The following is a 17,777-nucleotide window of genomic DNA, read 5'->3' on the forward strand; positions in this document are numbered from 1 at the left end:
AGTGGTCTTTATGTACTCCTTCAAATAAAAATGATAAATTCAGTAACAGTTTATTCCGGCTAACACACAATTAATTAGGCACAAGCTATTCCTATACCGAGGGACTGCTTACAACAACTCTACTAAATCCTATTAAATCTGGGTGTGGGCTGTTTATCTGGCACCTGATGTCAATATCCCAACTGTTTGTGAAAACTGAGGTACTTCATCTGCCAGTTAAAACTGGGATAATTCTTCTTGCAGCCCCACTACCTTCATGCTTATGTGTCAAATAATCCAGCTGACAATGCCACGGAGTTCAAACATTTATTGGAGTCACATAGCAAACACTATATTCAAAAGTAGGAGGGAAAGAAAAAGCAAGCCACTTGGGCTGGTATGACTTGGGGCCTGTATCTGCGGAGGAAGGCGGATCAAACGAACAGGCCTGTCCCACCACGGTCCCCACGGCGCGGGCAGAAGTGGCCTGGCCCTCGGCATCAGGCCCTCGTTTCCGGTGACCCGGCTCGTTTCCCCAAGTCCCCAGGGAAGGAGCGGCCAGGGCTGCTGATGACATCGCCTGACATCACGGCGCCGGATGGTGGGAGCGCGCGGGGCCGCGTTAACCCCTCGGTGCCCCGCGCCGGCCACGTGCGGGGCCCTCAGACGGCCCGACCTCGGCGGCGCCCGGGAGCGCTCGCCTTCCTCCTGCCCCGGGGAGGCGGGAACGGACGTTTCGAGTCCCTCGCAGTCTGAAGGGAAGCAAACGGGGCTTGGGGTTCGCTCCCGGGCGAGGTGCACGCCAGCTGCGGCAGAAGCCCTGCCCCGGGGTACCCGTCGTTTAATAAACCCCGGCGAATCCGATCCCCCCGGAGGCGCTCTGCCCTCCCCTCTTTCCTGCCGTCCCCTCACCGTCAGGATCCCCTGATCCCCCAGCTCAGGTCCCCGTTTCTGAACGGGAGGCGCCCTGGGGGCTGCGCGCGGGACCCGGCCGGCCCTGCGCGTCGGGTCCCCGCAGCCCGGGGGGAGATGCCGCAAGGCGTGTCTGCGCCGCTCATGTGATGAAGCGGGGGAAAAACAAGGGGGAGGAGGCGGCCAAGAGGTGGCTCTTTTTTTTTTTTTTTTTTCTTTTAAGGAGTTTGCCGCGAGCGCGGCTCCCTCATTCGCAGTCCGGGCGCGTTCGCAGCAGGAGCGGGAGAGGAAGGCGCTCTCGGGACCTCGCGGGCGCACGGTCCTCGCTCGGCCCGCGTCCCTGCGGTTTGGAGAAGGCGTAGCCCGGCGGCCGCGCGCGGGAGAGCCGCAGAGAAGCCATGGGCGCTGGGAGCTCCGCGGAGCAGCGCAGCCCCGAGCAGCCGGAGGCGGGGAGCGCGGCGCCGGCCGAGCCCGAGCCCAGCGGCGGCAGCCCCGCGGCGGAGGCGGCGCCCGGAGCTCCGGGGGACCCTGCCGTCGCGGTGGCGGACCCCTCCACCAAGGTACGGGAGCGCCGGGCCACCTGCCGCGGGGAGGCGGGGGTGGGGGGATCCCCCTGATTTCTGCCCGCGAGAACTTCCCGGCCCGTCCAGCCCATCTGCAGACGCGGGCGCACGAGCCCCTCTTTTCAGGGTGGTTTGCGCCGGGGCGCGAGCCGAGCGGCAGCGGGCGCGGCGGGGGGCCCGCATCGTTGTGGCGGGTCTCGGGGGCCGGCGGCTGCGCCATCCGCAGCCATAAAATCCCGGCCCCGCGCGCGGCCGAGCGCGCCTTTCTCCCGGCTCTTCCGGTGGCAGCGACCCCACCCGGGGGCCTGGGCTGCGCGCGGAGCCCGTGGAGAGCCCACCCCCGCCCCGAGGCTTGAGCCCCCGGCGCCGCTTCCCGCAGGTGCGGAAAGTCAGCGGCTCGGCCAGGACCCGTGTTCAGCCGCGCGAACGGGCCTCCCGTGGGTCCCCCGCCGCGCGCCGCCCCTGTGCGAGCCGCGCCCGCAGCGACCTGGGTTTGGTACCCAGCCTCCTGCGCTGCGGCCGGAGCGGGCAGCGCCTCCTGATGCGCAGAGACCGGGTGCGGCGCGCGCCGGCCGGGACCCGGGCGGGTTCCGCGGCCCAGGCTGCGTCTTCCTTCGCGCCCGGGGCGTTCTTTGCCTGCGGGCTCGACGCCGTAAACAAATCCTGGAGGAGCAGTCAGAAGTTCTCCAAGGATGCGGTCTGTACTCCAGTCGATGGAGGCGGTGCTGAACCTGCTGGGAAATTGGCGTTTTATGGTCTTAAGTCTTCAAAACTGAAATATATATTCTTGGCCACTATAGCAGCCAGGTTGGTACTTGTTTCCATCATTGGATTTTGGATCTGTTTTCCAGCCTCTGCGTTCATTAGCAAAGCTTCGCCCAGCCTGTTTTGTGATAATCCGTATCTGAAGGTGTGGACAACCGTACTTAATGTTAAAAAGCAAAACAAAAACCCGTGTGTCGAATTTGAGGATACAGATTACGTGAGGACCTTTAAGAGTTTCTCAGGCTATAGATATTTAATACACGTTTAATGCATAGGTAAATATGTTTAATAAATATTTTTATAGGGAAAAAAGCTGAAATCTAGGTAAATTTCACAGACTATGGCCTCATTGCCTTGACCTCTTTAGCTGTTCCAGTCTAGTTTGGGCTGAGACTGCTCCTAATAGCTAGATTACCGTCAGTCTTTCCCTTACAACTCCTTGTAAAACCCACAGTCCCTTCTGCTGTAGGTACTAAGCAGAACTGACTGCCTGGTGTTACCAGATTTTCTAAGAGGTGCCTAAGCCTTGGGCCTAAAGAATGTACTGTCCTCATGAGGTCTGAGTCACACCTTAATCCTCACTGTACATCACTTTCTAATGCCAGCCACTGTCAAATGGTTGCATAACCAGTAGGTAGAGTCCAGTAATGAAAGTAATTTTAATGTGTAATTGCTGAAGCTGTCAGGTTCATTTTTTCCTTGGCTTTCACTCTTCCTCAGGTTCTCTCATTAACAGTTCACACTGAAACATGGTATTCCCTTCCCAATAAAATCCCGTTTGTTCATCAAAAAATATCCCTTCCATTTTCTAATTCTCTTCTCTTTAGATCCTTCTTCCAGAATCTTGTTCTCCTCTTTCCTGGTCACCACCCTCTTGAAACGGTGAAGCCATGTCCTTTAAAAAGTGACTTAAATGACATCCAGAATATCACTGGCCTTCTTGGCATTCTTCCCAGTTGTCCATTTGGAGGCAATCAATAACTTACATGTATCCTTGGAAAATGCGTAGTTTTCGTTTCAATTAGCAAAATTCATGTCTTGGGGTTTGAAGACCTAAGTCTTTTCAAAAGAACCTGAATTAAGAATGACTCAGCACAGGACGCTTGCCTCCCCCAGTCACCCTGTTAAGCTCCAGCTCCTGACCTCTGAGTAATTCCGTCTGCCATTCTAGGCTCTCATAATACCATGGGCCCTTCTTAGCAGTTTCCATGTTTGTGAGCTTAGTGACTTGACTGAGAAGTGTTTTTCTAGCTATTCTGAATGTCCCACAAGGGCAGGAACCATGACTGTTGTCTATAACAAGTGTTCCCTCGGGTGTTGGATGCTGCCTGGCACGTAGTAGGCTCTCAGGAAGGGATGGTGCTGGCTCCCTGGTTTTGATTGGAAACTATCAAGTTGGGAAATACCCTAGCCCATCCAATTTTTCTACAGTTTAACCTTTGAACTTCTCATCATGATCCATCTCATGTATCAGACAGTGAGTAAGTCAAGTCAGTCTGGTTATTAATAGATCTAAAATATTTTGGCAAAAATTCAGATTTGGGGACTTTGGTTCCTATTTCTGTAGAAAGAGTGGCATGCTAGGCAAATCGAATTGTCTTTAATCTCAAATGGATAAATATATTAGCCACAAATATGCAAGTGGCTCAAATGAGACCACTTCAGTGCATTGAGTTAGTTATGAATTACATCTTGAGCTTTCTTGTTTGGGTCTGTGGACATTTGGGCAGGTTTAGATTAATATATCATTCCCTTGGCACCAGTAGAATGCTGATGATTAACTAAAGGCTGTTAGCAGACTTTTCCCCCCCATCTAAATGATATTCGTATCATATGCATACTGCCTATTTAGCAGTCCAATTTCCTTTCCTTTTTTCTGCTAATTTCAGTTACCAGTTACTCACTGAGTAAGTGCTCACACATCAAAAGATGATACACTAATTAAGTTATTATTCCTATCAGGCCAAACTTGATTACTCAAGCCTAACATTTAGATGCACTATCACAGAGAAAATGGCTTGATCAGTTATTTTCCAGGTTTAATTTTGAGACTTGACTATTTTGGTCACTGCAGGGGCAAGAATATTAGACACAAGCGGTAAAATAAAGACTCATATTAATCCTCAATTGTTTGTTTTAAAAATTCATCTTCCAAGGAGTGTTTTTAAACCAGGAGGCAATGTAGGGTGGGGTACATTGGATAAAAATGACAAATTTACTTCCGTGACTCTGGCAGATCTTGATTCTGAAGCCAAGCTGCAGGTTAAGTCTGGACAATCACAAGCCTCTAAATCAGCCTTTCTGTATTTTCTGCTTAATCAGTGATTGCAGAGGTAGAAATGGAACTGTGGTCAGTTGCAACAGTGAGGCCAATGTCTCTGGCAGGTGGGAAGATTGGGGACTCCTGTCAGTCCTTTTGATATAAGAGCTGAATCACCAAAACATAAACATGTACTCAAATAGGAGAATCCATTATCTGATTACATTAAAACAGACATTTGAGATGACTAAATGCATTTCGCAATTCCTCTTCCAGCCTAAGGTAGTATGCTTTCTCTCACTGGCCCACTGTTTACAGGATGGGAATGGAGACTGAAGATTGCCTTAATGGGATTATGTCACCAGTTTTACACTGGAAGGGCCGGAATTTAAGATGATGAGGCAAGAATTATGTTTGTTAGTGGAGTGGTATTTTTATGTGTGTGGCTACCTGTATTACGGGTTTTTGCCAGATTATAAAAGGTGCTTCTATCTGATTGGAACACAGCCTAAAAGTTAGAGATATGGATGTGAGGATTGTCATTTAGGATAGTGATAGCCTGTGGGGACGGCAGGGCCTTCCCTTGAATCTATTACAGGCTTTTAGGCCGGTAGATGTATGAGATGAGTGGAGATTTCCGCTTGAAATATGTTCCTCTATGAGACACGGGCCTCAGATGGGCATCCTTTTGAATTCATTTGGGTTAACTAAGCTGTTCCTGGATAGCTTTAAACTGGTATTATAAGGAACATTCTAGTTCGGAATCTTATAGGATAGTTAATAAAATGTCTTATTTTAAAAGGTACTATAGAATTGGGTTTTTTTCTTTTGCTTTATCAGCTTTCAACACATATTGAGTGTTGTATAACACCAAAGAAAGGAAATCAAACTGCATGGTGCTTATCCTTGGCCTCTGTAATTCTCTATGCCGTAGTAATTCATGAATTGAGAACTTTTAGCCCATGAAAAAACCCTAACTATCCTTGAACCCAGTTCTTAGTTGTCTTACAATTTAGAATAAGTTTAATTTTAAAATAATACAATGAAAAAATATGAAAGAAAAACAAAAAGCTGGGTTTGGAATGGAGAAGCACTATGTGTAAGTGTATTGTCAATAAATTCTTGAAAAATCTATAATTATAATTATTTGAGTTGTCTGATTAGATTTTGGGCCATTTTCCTGCAAATTAGCACCGTATTAGAGAAGGTAAGGGTAGGATTTTGTACTTATGATCATCCTGTTGTGTCCTACTCATTAGTACATCTAATAAAAGGATTGGTGTGAAGATATTAATAGTCTAATAATTTCAGTCATACCTGTCTTATTTTTTATCCTGAATAATTGGGTTTACTTATTAAAAGCTGACTCTAGATTTGACATTTTTGAATCATGAAGCCTTTACAAGATGATAAAGAGTGTTTGTTTACTTTTATCAAAATGATTTTTTTAAAGGCATCACCTGACAGGATTCGTTTAATGTTTATTTCTCTAAAAATGTTCATGGTTGAGAACCTCAGTTTGTAGAGTGTGGTGAAACGTGAAAGTCACCTTTTCTTTTCGACCCCTCCAGTACTCACTGCTTGAAGTCGGCATTGGTGGTTTCTTGCTTATTCTGTCCAAAACTTTATGCGTGGGCAAGGATACAAATAAAAATAGTCCCATCTTTAACAAATAAGATCATATTATAATGTATATATTCTGCTCCTTCAGATTTTGAATGTCTTTTCATATCAGGACGTACAGATCTACCCCTATTCCTTATTAATGGCTACATGCGTAATTTCTCCTTTATGGGCTGAAGTACCATAATGATTTAACCAATCCCCTGTATTTATGTTTATATTTTCCTAGTCTTTTGCCATATTAAATTGATACAGGGAATATCCTAGTTCACATATCTTTGTATGTGTGCAAATGTATCTTTTTTTTTAATATGTTTTTATTGATTTCAGAGAGAGGAAGGGAGAGAGAGAAACAAACATCAATGACAAGAGAGAGTCATTGATCGGCTGCCTCCTGCACGCCCCCTACTGGGGATGTAGCCTGCAACCCAGGCATGTGCCCTGACCGGGAATCGAACCGTGACCTCCAGGTTCATTGGTCGACTCTCAACCACTGAGCCACCCCGGCCTGGCGCAAGTGTATCTTTAGGGTAGATTTCTGAAGTGGAATTGCTGGATCAGAGGATTTATATCCACTTTAAATTTAGATAGGCCTTGTTAAGTCTCTTTCCAAAGAGATTCTTCCACTTTGCATCCCTACTCTGTAGGTCAACACCCACTTTCCAGAGCCTTTGCCTCATTGGGTGGCAGATTTTCTAATACTGGCTGCTCTGCACCTCCGTTGGCCCCTGAATTTCCTTGGTGCATTTTTAATGATGAGGTCGAGTGCCTTGTCATGTATATTGGCCATCCAATCATGAACTGGACTGGCTTTCAGAGCATTAAGTAAAGGCTATGTTTATTTTACAGTTAATTAATTTTTAAAGACCCTTCCCCCCCAAAAATTACTCAAAGTAGGAGGAAAGCAAGTTCAGAGCAAAAAGGCGACTGAGGGCCTGGTCTTTACTTCCTTTTCTTCCCAAATTAGTAAACTGTCTTTAATTTTATTTGCTTAGACAGTGACCTACTTCTTAGGCTATCAATCTAAAATTTTCCCCTCTGGGAACAATCTAAAATCTAGTTGCCAGAAATTTCTTCATACTTCTGATCCATGAAATGCTGGAAACAGAGGTTGGGGGCCACAGAAACCCACTTCCCCTGGGCTTTGTCTGCTCTCATTCTCTTAACAAATGATAGCCTGGCTCGGTTAACTGGAATAAATGTGTTTTCCCAGAAAAACGTAGGTGTTCAAAGCTCTGGAAGCTTCAGGATCTTTCACAGGATGTTTCCCAGACACTGTTGCTTCTCTTAGTACAAGTATTCATTCAAGTTCAAAGGTTTTTGTCTTCCCTACAGTTTCTCCATGATGTTAAAAAAAAAAATTGGAGAAACCCTGTAATTTCATTCTGTTTAACCTTAACCATTTATAATAAAATGTTAGTTTTATGTTTGATTAGTAAATGAGACAAGCCACAATTTAAGAAGGGGAGGTGACTACAACTCATTGGCCAGTCTTCTGTTTGTTATACGCAGACATTACAAACTGCCAGAGTATTGAGAGATTATATTTTCCCAGTTCCCAAACTTGGTTGGTTGATTGAATCACCTGGGGAGCTTTGAAAGACACCCCTGGGCCCATTCTAGGTGCCTTGAATCAGAAAGCCTGGCAATTGTAGGTCTGAGATTCTGTAGCCTTAATGCTCTCCGGTACCCTGATTTGCCTGGTGTGGCACCGTTGTCTTAAGAAGGGATGTAGGAGGCTGTAGGGGCTGCTGGAGGCCCAGGGCCAGGCGGGCCAGGCGGAGGGGACAGCTAGTGTGGGTGGGTAGGAGGGAGGGCTCCAGATGAAGCTGGAAGATTTTGTTAGGTATTTCCCTTCTCACATCTTGAGGAGAAAATAAAGGAAAATATTCCTCTGACATAATGTCATTCCTTTATTTTCCTGTATGGAAAACAAGTGTGCTGTTAGCTGAGGCTTTTCTAAAAAGAATGTGCTGTTTGGGGTGAATAGGTCTCGAATCAAAAGCCATTACCCTTCCTGAGCAAGGAGCGGCCACTTGTCAATGTTCACGGTTTCCGTTCCCACCTGATTGCCTCTCAAACCTTTTCCCTCATTGATTAATTTGCAACTTCCTCTGTGCTAGGTACGTAGGCCTTACTTTATGGCCTTTGGCTGCTCCAAAGATCTGTGATGAATCTTCAAACCTAAACAAGGCCTTGCAGATCAGAGTAGGGGCTGGCTTTCCCCACCGCTTATCACTCTTGATTCCGTAAACACCCCTTTCCTAGTTTCTGTGTTCAGGAACTGTGCTAGGAACTGCGGAGACAAAGAGAGAACTCCAACGCTCAGTCCTAAAAAACTAATGCTCTCCCTTTCATATATTTAGCTCTTTAACTCATTAGAAACTTAAAGATTTTATGTCTAGAGGGAGAGATCTAAATTCATTTTCCATATAGTTACCTATCGTTCCAGTACCATTGGCTAAATAGTCCTCCTGTTAAAACTGGAGTTTCCATACATGTGTAAGCCTGTTTATTGATTTATTTTACTTTTAAAATTTTCCTGCTGTGTTTTTGTACACTAAGTTAAGAGTATTAAGGGAGTGGCTAAAATTCTAGACAATTATAGTAGCAAGTCCATGGTTTAAAATACTTTCATATTCTACATCTGAGGTGTTAGCCTGGTCTCTTGTGGTAAGTTTATACATACATAAAAGTAAAAAAGTGGGAAGCGGGTGTTATTTTTAAACTTAATTTTTTTTCTCGGTAAGTAATAACATTATGCATTAAAAATAGTGAATTAAGTGTGTCCTAACCACTTACCATATGAAAGACACTGGCCTAGATGCTTTGGGAGGTAAAGAAATAAGGCCACGTAGCGTTACCCTTTCGCACCTCATAATCTCGGTGAGCTGATAGGGCCCCACTAGAGGAAAGAGTCAATAACAAAGATTGAAATAAGTTGGGGGAACAAGAGAAAAATTGCCTTTAGTTGGTACATGTTCACCCAGTGAATTGTCCACGTAACTGCTATAGAAAGAAGAACGTTTCGGAAAGTGTTGCAGGCAAATAAAAGGCCATTAGTCGGGAGGCCAGAAAGCACGTGACATGTTAAGGGGCTGGTGGTTGTAACGGGAGGCCGGGAAGAGGGCGGCCACAGGGTTGCAGCCGGTCATCGCAAGAGCTGCACGGGCTCCCGACGGGAAGCAGCGCAGAGACGCAGCAGTGCCACCTGAGTGGCCCAGGGGCTCCGGGGAGAGCCTCTCGCACAAGGCCGAGAGGACACCTGCGGGAGACTGGGGGATGCGAGACGGGAGTGGGTGACTTGGGGGAGGTTGTGCGGGCAAACATTTCCCCAGTGCGGTAGGTGCGTGCATCAGGTGTCAGTAGCGGGGCAGTGGCCCTGGGGGCAGGGAGCTGTCAGAAGGAACCGAGATTTCCAGGTGGACTGCGGACAAGAACGCCCCCCTCGTGACGTCCGCCTTAGTTGTCTGTTGCTGTGTAACCAAGCGTGTCATCAATGATTTCTCTTTAGAAGGGTTAGAGAAACCCTTGGACTTAGGACTTCTGGAAAAGGAGGTTTGCAGCAGACCCTGGAGGCGATGCCAGGGCACCCATGCGGCCAGTGCCATTTCTCTAACGGGCCTGTGTCAGAACAGAGCCCAGGGGCGCCGGAGGCAGTCCGGGCTTGGGGGGGGGGCTGGGGGCAGCGGCAGGTCCGGCGTCACAGACGGTGATGACACCGAGGGAGCGGTTGGCGCTGTCTGTGGAGAAGGTGGCCCGAAGGTGAATATTAATTAAGGACACCACTGGATTGAACCCCTTTTGGATCACCGCTTCATCGGTGACAGTGACCATTGTACCCCAGCTCGCCCGTGTGCACCTGAAAATGAGAGAACCTGAAGGTCGACTTGCATTCCTTCCATTTGTAGGCGAAGAAACGAGGTAGCTCGGGAAGGTTTATCTGTATTTATCTTTCTTCTTGGCGATTCTTTCCATCTCCAGTTCTGCCCTTCGGTCTGTTGTTCAGAGGACGATTTATAGTTTGTTATTTTGCTTCGTGCCGGAGCCCATGATTTCTTATTGAACTGAGCCATTACCGGCTCTGGGTTTTGTCTGCTGCAGTATCACTTTTCTACCTTCACTCCTGATATTGACCAACCTGATTGAAGGTGGGCTTTATTTCACCCTTGAGAATTTTCCTTACTCTCTAAAATACGTACTGTTGCGATGCATTAGATTGTTGACAGATTTGATGGTTTTTAGTCTTTTTTTTTTAATACTTCCATTCTGTGTGATAATTTTTCGGTAAATTCACACACTCTTGCAGAATGCCTCTTAAGAAACTTCTGTTCAAAACTATTCCTCACTTGAATATGTGTGTAAAACACTGACCCGCAGCAGTAACATACTGAATGCTATGCAAAGTTCAATGGTAGATGTGGTCTATCTACTTTAAATTTACAGTTGGTGTACACAACTGTATAAATTGGGGGAGGGGGTGCAGGATTAGAATCTACAGGAAATGGCTAAGAATTAGCCCGCCTCTGATGAATTTTTCTTAATTACTTCAGAAATGACACGTTTAACCAATATTTAGACATGAGTTCCTAACTCCTATAATGTTAATGTAAATATTTAAATGGAAGATTTTGTTCTTCCTCCGCTCTGTTTTATAGGAATTAAGTTCCTGAAAAGCAGTGAAAGTTGTCACCACTGAGGTGTACTAAAACCGGTCCTGATCACTGAGCTCTTTCCTGCAATCCTGACGAAAGCTAGTGTACGAGACTTAAACAAAGAAGAGTTCACAGGAAGGAACAGGGCCCAACGCCAGTTTTGATGGCAGTTTTCAAGCTGCTTTGGTTTTGTTTGCGATGCACACAATCTGTTTTACTTGGTTATTTTTTGCTCCCCATTAAAGACACAGTAAGGTCTTTTGAGTGTTCAAAGGCTTTTGCCCTGTGACGGAGATTCTGTGCTGACCAAAGAGGACCTGCAATACTATCTAGAATTGAAACAGTGACAAGAGATTTCAAGTGACTTCTGGAACCGTGCCCGATAAACAGTCGTCCACGACAGGGAGGAATGCAAGGAATGCTCAAGTATTCAGGGAAGTGGGTCAGGGTTGAAAGGACTCCATTTGTCAGAGCAAGTTTCTCAAGCAGTGGCTGTGATCCGGACCCTGCTCATTACCCGGCGTGCTTTAGTGTTAGGCAGATTAGGTGACCGAACCGACTTTCAGCCTCTCGGAGGGCTGGACTGCGAAGTAACAGGTTTCCAGATGGGCCTGCAGTCCCCACACCAGAAAGTTATACATTGGTGACCAGAAAGTTATAGATGTGATAGGTTGATGCTCAACTGCTGAGCCACGCCAGCCGGGCAATAAGTGTTTTTTTGAATTGCACGGTCTTGGAATAGAAATTATTTAAAGAGTAAATAGGAAAAAATATAGAGTTCCTTTTAAATAAACTAGGAGTCCTTTTTTTGCCGACAAATGTTAAGCATTGCAGGGTACCCACTGAGGTCCTTGTGACCTTTGACCTTAGTGCGCTCAGTTTATTGTGGATTTTACAGACTTGTGGAATCCATAATTTGCCATGAGCTGTAGCTAAGTGCTGAACAAGGGTCACAAACATGACAGGTCCCAAAGGCAAGAGAGAGGGCACACACTGAGTACCAGGAAAGGTGGCACAGAGGGTGCTATATGCCGAATGTTTGTGTTCCCACCAAATTTCGTATGTTGAAACTCCAACCGTTGATGTGATGGTATTAGGGGATGGGGCCTTTGGGGTGATTAGATCATGAGGGTGGACCCTCATCATAGGATTAGTGTCCTTATAAGGAAAGACACAAAAGAACTTATAATCAAGAGAAGGCCTTCAGCAAACCAGGAAGAGAGCTCTCACCAGGAACCAGATCAGTCCTGGAAATCCCATAAATGTTGTCTAAGTCACCCAGGGCATGGCAGTTTGTCATAGTAGCCTGAGCTAAGACAGAGGGAATGGAATTTGTGGTGAATTTTTCACGAATGAGATACTTGAGAGAAAGCAAAAAAATAATATTTCAAATAATAAAAAAATGAGCCTCATTATATTGGGAGAGATACTGAGTGAAAAATAGTCTAGGGAAAGTTTTAACTGCAGGACTTTCCAGAACCTTTAAAATGTTGGTATTAATTATGCCTCTCCAGAAGGGCACATAGTTTGCATTTTACCCAAATACACTTAGGAAATGCCAGGCCAGAGAGGAGAGCACAATGACAATAGTGATTGAGAAGCTTGGAGAGGTATCTTGTGGTTGTGCAGTGGAGAGTTCTGAATATTGGGGTAGGACTTCTCCATTTATTGGGATTGGTGAGAAGAAACCAACAAGTAATTGGAATCTACATGGCATCTATTGGGATGCAGGTGGGGACTTCAAACTTAACTTTATTTTCCATCTGAGACTGAGAATAATTCTGAGATAGTAAGGAAATTTGTTATTATTGGGGGGGAGCAAGGAGGTTGGACTTTCATTTCATTCATATAAAAGTGATTGTATTTTTTATATACCTAATTTTAATTTAACCACTTATAGAAAGACTCTTACTCTGTGGTTAAAATCGAAAAAGAAGGAATATGTCCCAGCTTCTAAATATACATTATTTGAGAACTGCCTCGCGTCACTCTGAAATGAAATCTCTCATATTTTTATGTCTTTCGGTTACATCTAATCTGGGTGATACATTTGGGGAGGGGTGAGAGAAAGAAATAGAAAATTCAGGCAACTGTAAGGATCGTTAAAATTTGGGGGATAGAGTACACTATGGATTAATTTCATTGTTCAGATAATCCCGATAATTGCATCACGTTTCGTTTGTGCTTTCAGTCTGCAGTAAGTCTAATAACTGTTTACAGACTCAATTTCTGTGGCACTTAATTAAGTGTTCTTAGGGCTAAACATCCCAGTGCACGCCACATTATGCCTTCAAACTTTCCCTTAACCGTATTTTCTGGGGCCAAAGACAATTAGACTACTGTGGAGTTAAATGCTGTAAATTATTGTGCTCCTCAAACCCTTTCCAGCTCCTGCAGTGAAGACTGGAGGTATTGTAACTGTGTGTGAACTTGAACAAAGATCGGGGAAGGTCCAAACAGAGCCTTCTTGAATGGAGTTGCAAATTCTTCCTCTGGCAAGTAAGAGTAAAGGGAAATGTCACCCGTTTGTTGCTTTTTATGGTCATGAAGAAGGAAAAATCCCCAAAGCTTATGATTCCTTTGCTATGAGCTGACCAGCTGGCTTATTTCGGCTTCGGATAAGAAGCTGAGACACTGATGTATTTTTTTCCTTGAGCCTGATTAAAGCAAATAACTGTATTCTGGGGTTGCAACTCAGCTAAATGTTTAAGAAAGTTGCTTCTTTGTACAACCTAAAAAACAATCAATGTAGGGCTTTTCTTTTAAGAGTGCTTTAGGCTATATAAGCAGAAGCAACTCAATGTAGGCATAAGGTACTGATTCCTCTTTCATAATAAATATTGACTAAAATTGTTTACTTTTAAAATTAGCATATATATACAGAAAGTTTAATATACTCACTTACTGACTCCTTCCTTCAATGTAACTTCCTGTGATATTCTCACAGGCAGCATTAACGTGATAGGAGTGAGGGATGGGATGGTGAGGGATGGGATGGGATGGGATGGATGTGTTGATTTTGTTTCTGTGCCTGTGTCTCAGGGCTCCTCACACAGTTGTTTTACTGTGTGTTTCTGTCGATCACAAGGTGGAAACCTGTAGAGAATGAATTAATAAATGCATAAATCTTAAGGACTAGGTGCATATAGAAATATAAAAAATAGAGTTTCTTCTCTTTATGACTATCAAGTCACTAAATGGATTTGAGAACCTATTAGGGACCAGGGCACTTTTGGGGGACTCGTACATGCTTTTTCCTGTCTTACCAATAGCTCATGGCTTCTGTGGGGTAAGTGGCATCATCCCCATTTTAAAAATGAGCCAACAAAGTGAAAATTACCTAAAATGCCAGTCCACACTGCCTTTCTAGGTATTCTGGGATATATTACTGCATCTGCTGTGCAGTAAATGGCAAATGATTCATCCTCATTGATCACCAGTTATTTCAGATGCTGCTCTCACATTGCGCCCTGTCAGGGCCCGGAGGTGGCTGACGCCAGGCCATGAGCACGCTTGGGGTTTGGCGGCAGGTCGCAGACCTACATGAGAACCGACACCACGCGTCTTTCTGCTTCATTTGGGTGTCGCTGAGTGCCAGGCGCATCCGATGGGTCCCTGCCCCGTATGTGCGGCTCTCCTGACCCGCCGTCCATCATCCATCCTGCTGTACCTTGTTGAACTCCCTTCCTCTTGACACACAGGTCCCCCCTCAGGTCCTCTCCCAGCTGCTGTGCCAGCTGAGATCAAGGCGTTGTGTGTGGGGATTTTAGCACTCGGCCATGTCACCAAGTTTCAGAGCCGCGGATACACCTATGTGTGGGACAGGTTCTCTCAAGAAGGGCATTTCCCTGTCCCCTTTGCCCAACTCCTCCACAAAAGGGAGTCCTAGTGGTGCCCTCACTATCTTGCAGGTGGTGCCACTGGCCCATTCCTGCCATTCCTCTTACTTACCAATATGCAGGCCACCAAGAAGTTCAGTTACTTGAAACACCGGGGCAATCACGTAAATATCTGATTGTCTGACCAGCATGCGGCACACCTGAAACTAATACAGAATAATACTGGATGGGAACTGTAATTGAAATAGTTTTCAAAAAAAGTTCTGTTGGTTCTAGTTCTGCCTCCTCAGACCTTTTCTTCGTTCCCAAGTTTGAATTGCCCATGCTCTGCACCGCAACACTAGCCTGCAGACTGGTTTCCAGCTGCTGGCCATGTTTCTCTGCATATGACGGCTTTGTACATGTAGGCAGTTAGGAAGCAGAGGGCCCTGGGCCCTGTGATCTGAGAGGCCCTCTGCTTGCAGGCATGTATATCCCTCCAGACCTTTCCTTTTTGGCCTCCAGCCATGCACCTGTGCATCTTAACCCGTCATTCTCCAAGGGGCACCTTGAGGGTTGGGAGAGAAAGACAAAAACCAGTGGTGCGTTGAATATTTTCTTTTGATCTTCCATATATTTTCCTCCATTTGGTGATTGTGGTAATAAAGTGAAGCTCTTTTCATTTTAAATGCTTTCCCCCCAGTACACTAGCATGGCCTCAGGGAAATGTCTATATAACTGCAGTCAGTTTCCCATCACGTTGGGCATCCCAAGGTAGACGCAGACTCTGGCGTCTTGAGCATCTTTGTATAAAACATAACTGTAGTTTGGGCTATAAATTTATTCCATTATTGGGTTGGTTTTTATTTTGGGAATTCTGTCTGAAGCAGAAATATGGCCAAACATTTGATTCATAGTCATTTTCATTTTCAACAAGCAGGTATCTGGTCTGAATTAACTAAAGTTTAGAAAATTTTTGTTTTCCCTCCCTCCTCCAAAAGAAGAAAATCCCTGCAGGCGTTTACAGTTTTATCAGCAGGATCAGAACAGGGAGGGGTCTCACCGCAGCCCTTCTTGCTCAGGACTCGTTCCCAGGTGAGTGCTGTTTTACAGGGCGCAGCCCCTCCCAGGGTTCTTTTTTTTTTTTTAAAAAGCCCGAGACAGACATTACGCAACTTCAAGTCTAAGGTTTTAACGAGTTTTCTGGGTCTTAGTTTCCATACATTTCAGAGTTTAAGCCCATTTTCTTTGCCTGTGAATAAAAGATAGTTTATTGGCTGAAGTTGGTGAGCCTTTAGATTTCTTCCTTTCATGTGACGTTTCCAGAGAGCTTTCTTCTCTTAAACTTACTCTTTCTGACTCACATGGTGATTCTCTGAAAGTGTGGGTGACTTAATGGCAAGGGAATGATCTCTTCCTGAACTGGCAGCTCTGGGCTGTCTCCAGCTCAGGCCTCTTGTAGCTTGTATCTATGCAGAATTGGTCTTTGAGGCAGCATTTAACAAATACTGAATTCCTCCTGCTGATATCTCTTCATTTTCACTCCACAAGCTGTCCTGGACATCTTGTCCACTGTCTAGGTCTCCACGACATCTCCGTGCTGTTGGATCCTGAAACTGCCCACCTCTCCCCCTGGGCACCTCTATTTCGTTGCCTTCTGCCCTTCCAAGCTGAGGGTGCCCACCTCAAGCCCACACCTCCTGTTTCCCGTTTCCAGCTTGGGGCAGGCGGGGGGGAGACTGTTCTTTGAGGAAAGCTGGTGGAACACAGAGGGACTGACTGAAAGAGTCGAAGGGAATGGAGAATCAGCTTGGAGGAGGGCCCAGCAGCCTGGCGAGCCAGGACGACAGCTGGAGCAGGGTGTGGCCCTGAAAGGAGGCCCGGATGGCTGCTGACACTTGAGGACAAGAGATAAAGGCCTATTAGCTCTCCAGTGTTGGATGTTTAAAGTAATGTACCTGTCTTGCTTGCTAACATTATAAAAGAAGATGTATATTTAATGGAAAATCCTAGGTGGTTCTTTTGCCCATAAATTCTACATGAAGATAGTGTGATATACAAATGCATGTTAAAGATACATTTTTAGCCCTGGCTGGGTGGTTCAGTTGGCTGAGAGTCGTCTCATGCACTGAAAAGGCCTCTGGTTTGATTCCTGGTCAGGACACACGCCCAGGTTGCGGGTTCAGTCGATGTTTCTCTTTCTCTTTCTCCCTTTCCCTCCCTTCCTCTCTTCTCTAAAATCAATAAAAACATATATTTTTTAAAAGATTCATTTTTATAATGTAAACTTGTAATATTTCTGGTTAAAAACCTGAATTTAGCGTCAAAAATCTTATTTGGATGATGTAGACTGAATTTAAATCTGTAGGAAAATATAATTTCTTTAAAAGCTTATGTTTTAGGGACAGTGTTAAATTTATACATGTAAGTTAAAGCAGTCTTTTCTTTTGGGCAACAGTTTTATTGATAGATAATGCATGTAACATACAGTTCACCCATTTAAAATGTTTAATTCAATGGTTTTTAGTAATCAAAACGTTCTTAACCGAAAATTTTTTTTGAACAACTGGAGGCAGGTGATATTTTTTAACTGATTTGAGGTATATTCTTTTTTAAAAATTTAATTAATTTATTTTTATTCAAAATATTACAGGTGTCCCCTTTTCTCCCCATTGACCCATTCCACCCCCTCCCCACCTCTCTCCCCACTCCCTCACCATATATTCTTTTTTTAAGGTATATTCTTACGGCTGCTTAAACCTTTTGCTTCATAAGACTTCAGTTGGCTCTTCTAAAAATGTTTTGAGAATCAAAGTCTAGGAGGGGCACTCCTGTTGCTGTCTGAACTTTAAGTAAGCACTGAGGGATTTCATGACCCCCTAAATCAGTTAGCTAAACTGACTTTAATCCAGTGGACTTAAATATAGCAGAAGAGCCCGGCCGGGTGTGGCTCAGCGGTTGAGCGTCGACCTAGGATCCAGGAGATCACGGTTCGATTCCCGGTCAGGGCACAGGCCTGGGTTGCGGGCTCCATCCCCAGTTGGGGCGTGCAGGAGGCAGCTGATCAGTGACTCTCTCATCATTGATGTTTCTATCTCTCTCTCTCCCCCTTCCTCTCTCTGAAATCAATTAAGATATATTTTAAAAATATATATATAACAGAAGAAAAACAACTTGAAAAAATATAGCAGAAGAAACAGAA

General features: G+C 45.2%; 1 protein-coding gene across 2 annotated transcripts in view; it reads left to right on the forward strand.

The window, feature by feature from the left end:
* Positions 1-1,104: 1,104 nt before the first annotated feature.
* Positions 1,105-17,777, forward strand: part of AKAP12 (A-kinase anchoring protein 12) — a 73,107-nt gene continuing 56,434 nt past the window's right edge. Inside the window, exon 1 of one of the 2 annotated variants that reach the window (XM_087817689.1) lies at positions 1,105-1,451. In XM_087817689.1, the coding sequence (XP_087673815.1) occupies positions 1,290-1,451 (162 nt within the window). In that variant the 5' untranslated portion in view covers positions 1,105-1,289. Of the gene's footprint in view, positions 1,452-1,994; positions 2,262-17,777 lie in introns of those variants that run through there. The other variant, XM_087817690.1, reaches the window with a different exon arrangement.

Source organism: Miniopterus natalensis, chromosome 5 (genome assembly GCF_054644295.1).
Source record: "Miniopterus natalensis isolate mMinNat1 chromosome 5, mMinNat1.hap1, whole genome shotgun sequence".
Taxonomy (NCBI): Eukaryota; Metazoa; Chordata; class Mammalia; order Chiroptera; family Miniopteridae; genus Miniopterus; species Miniopterus natalensis.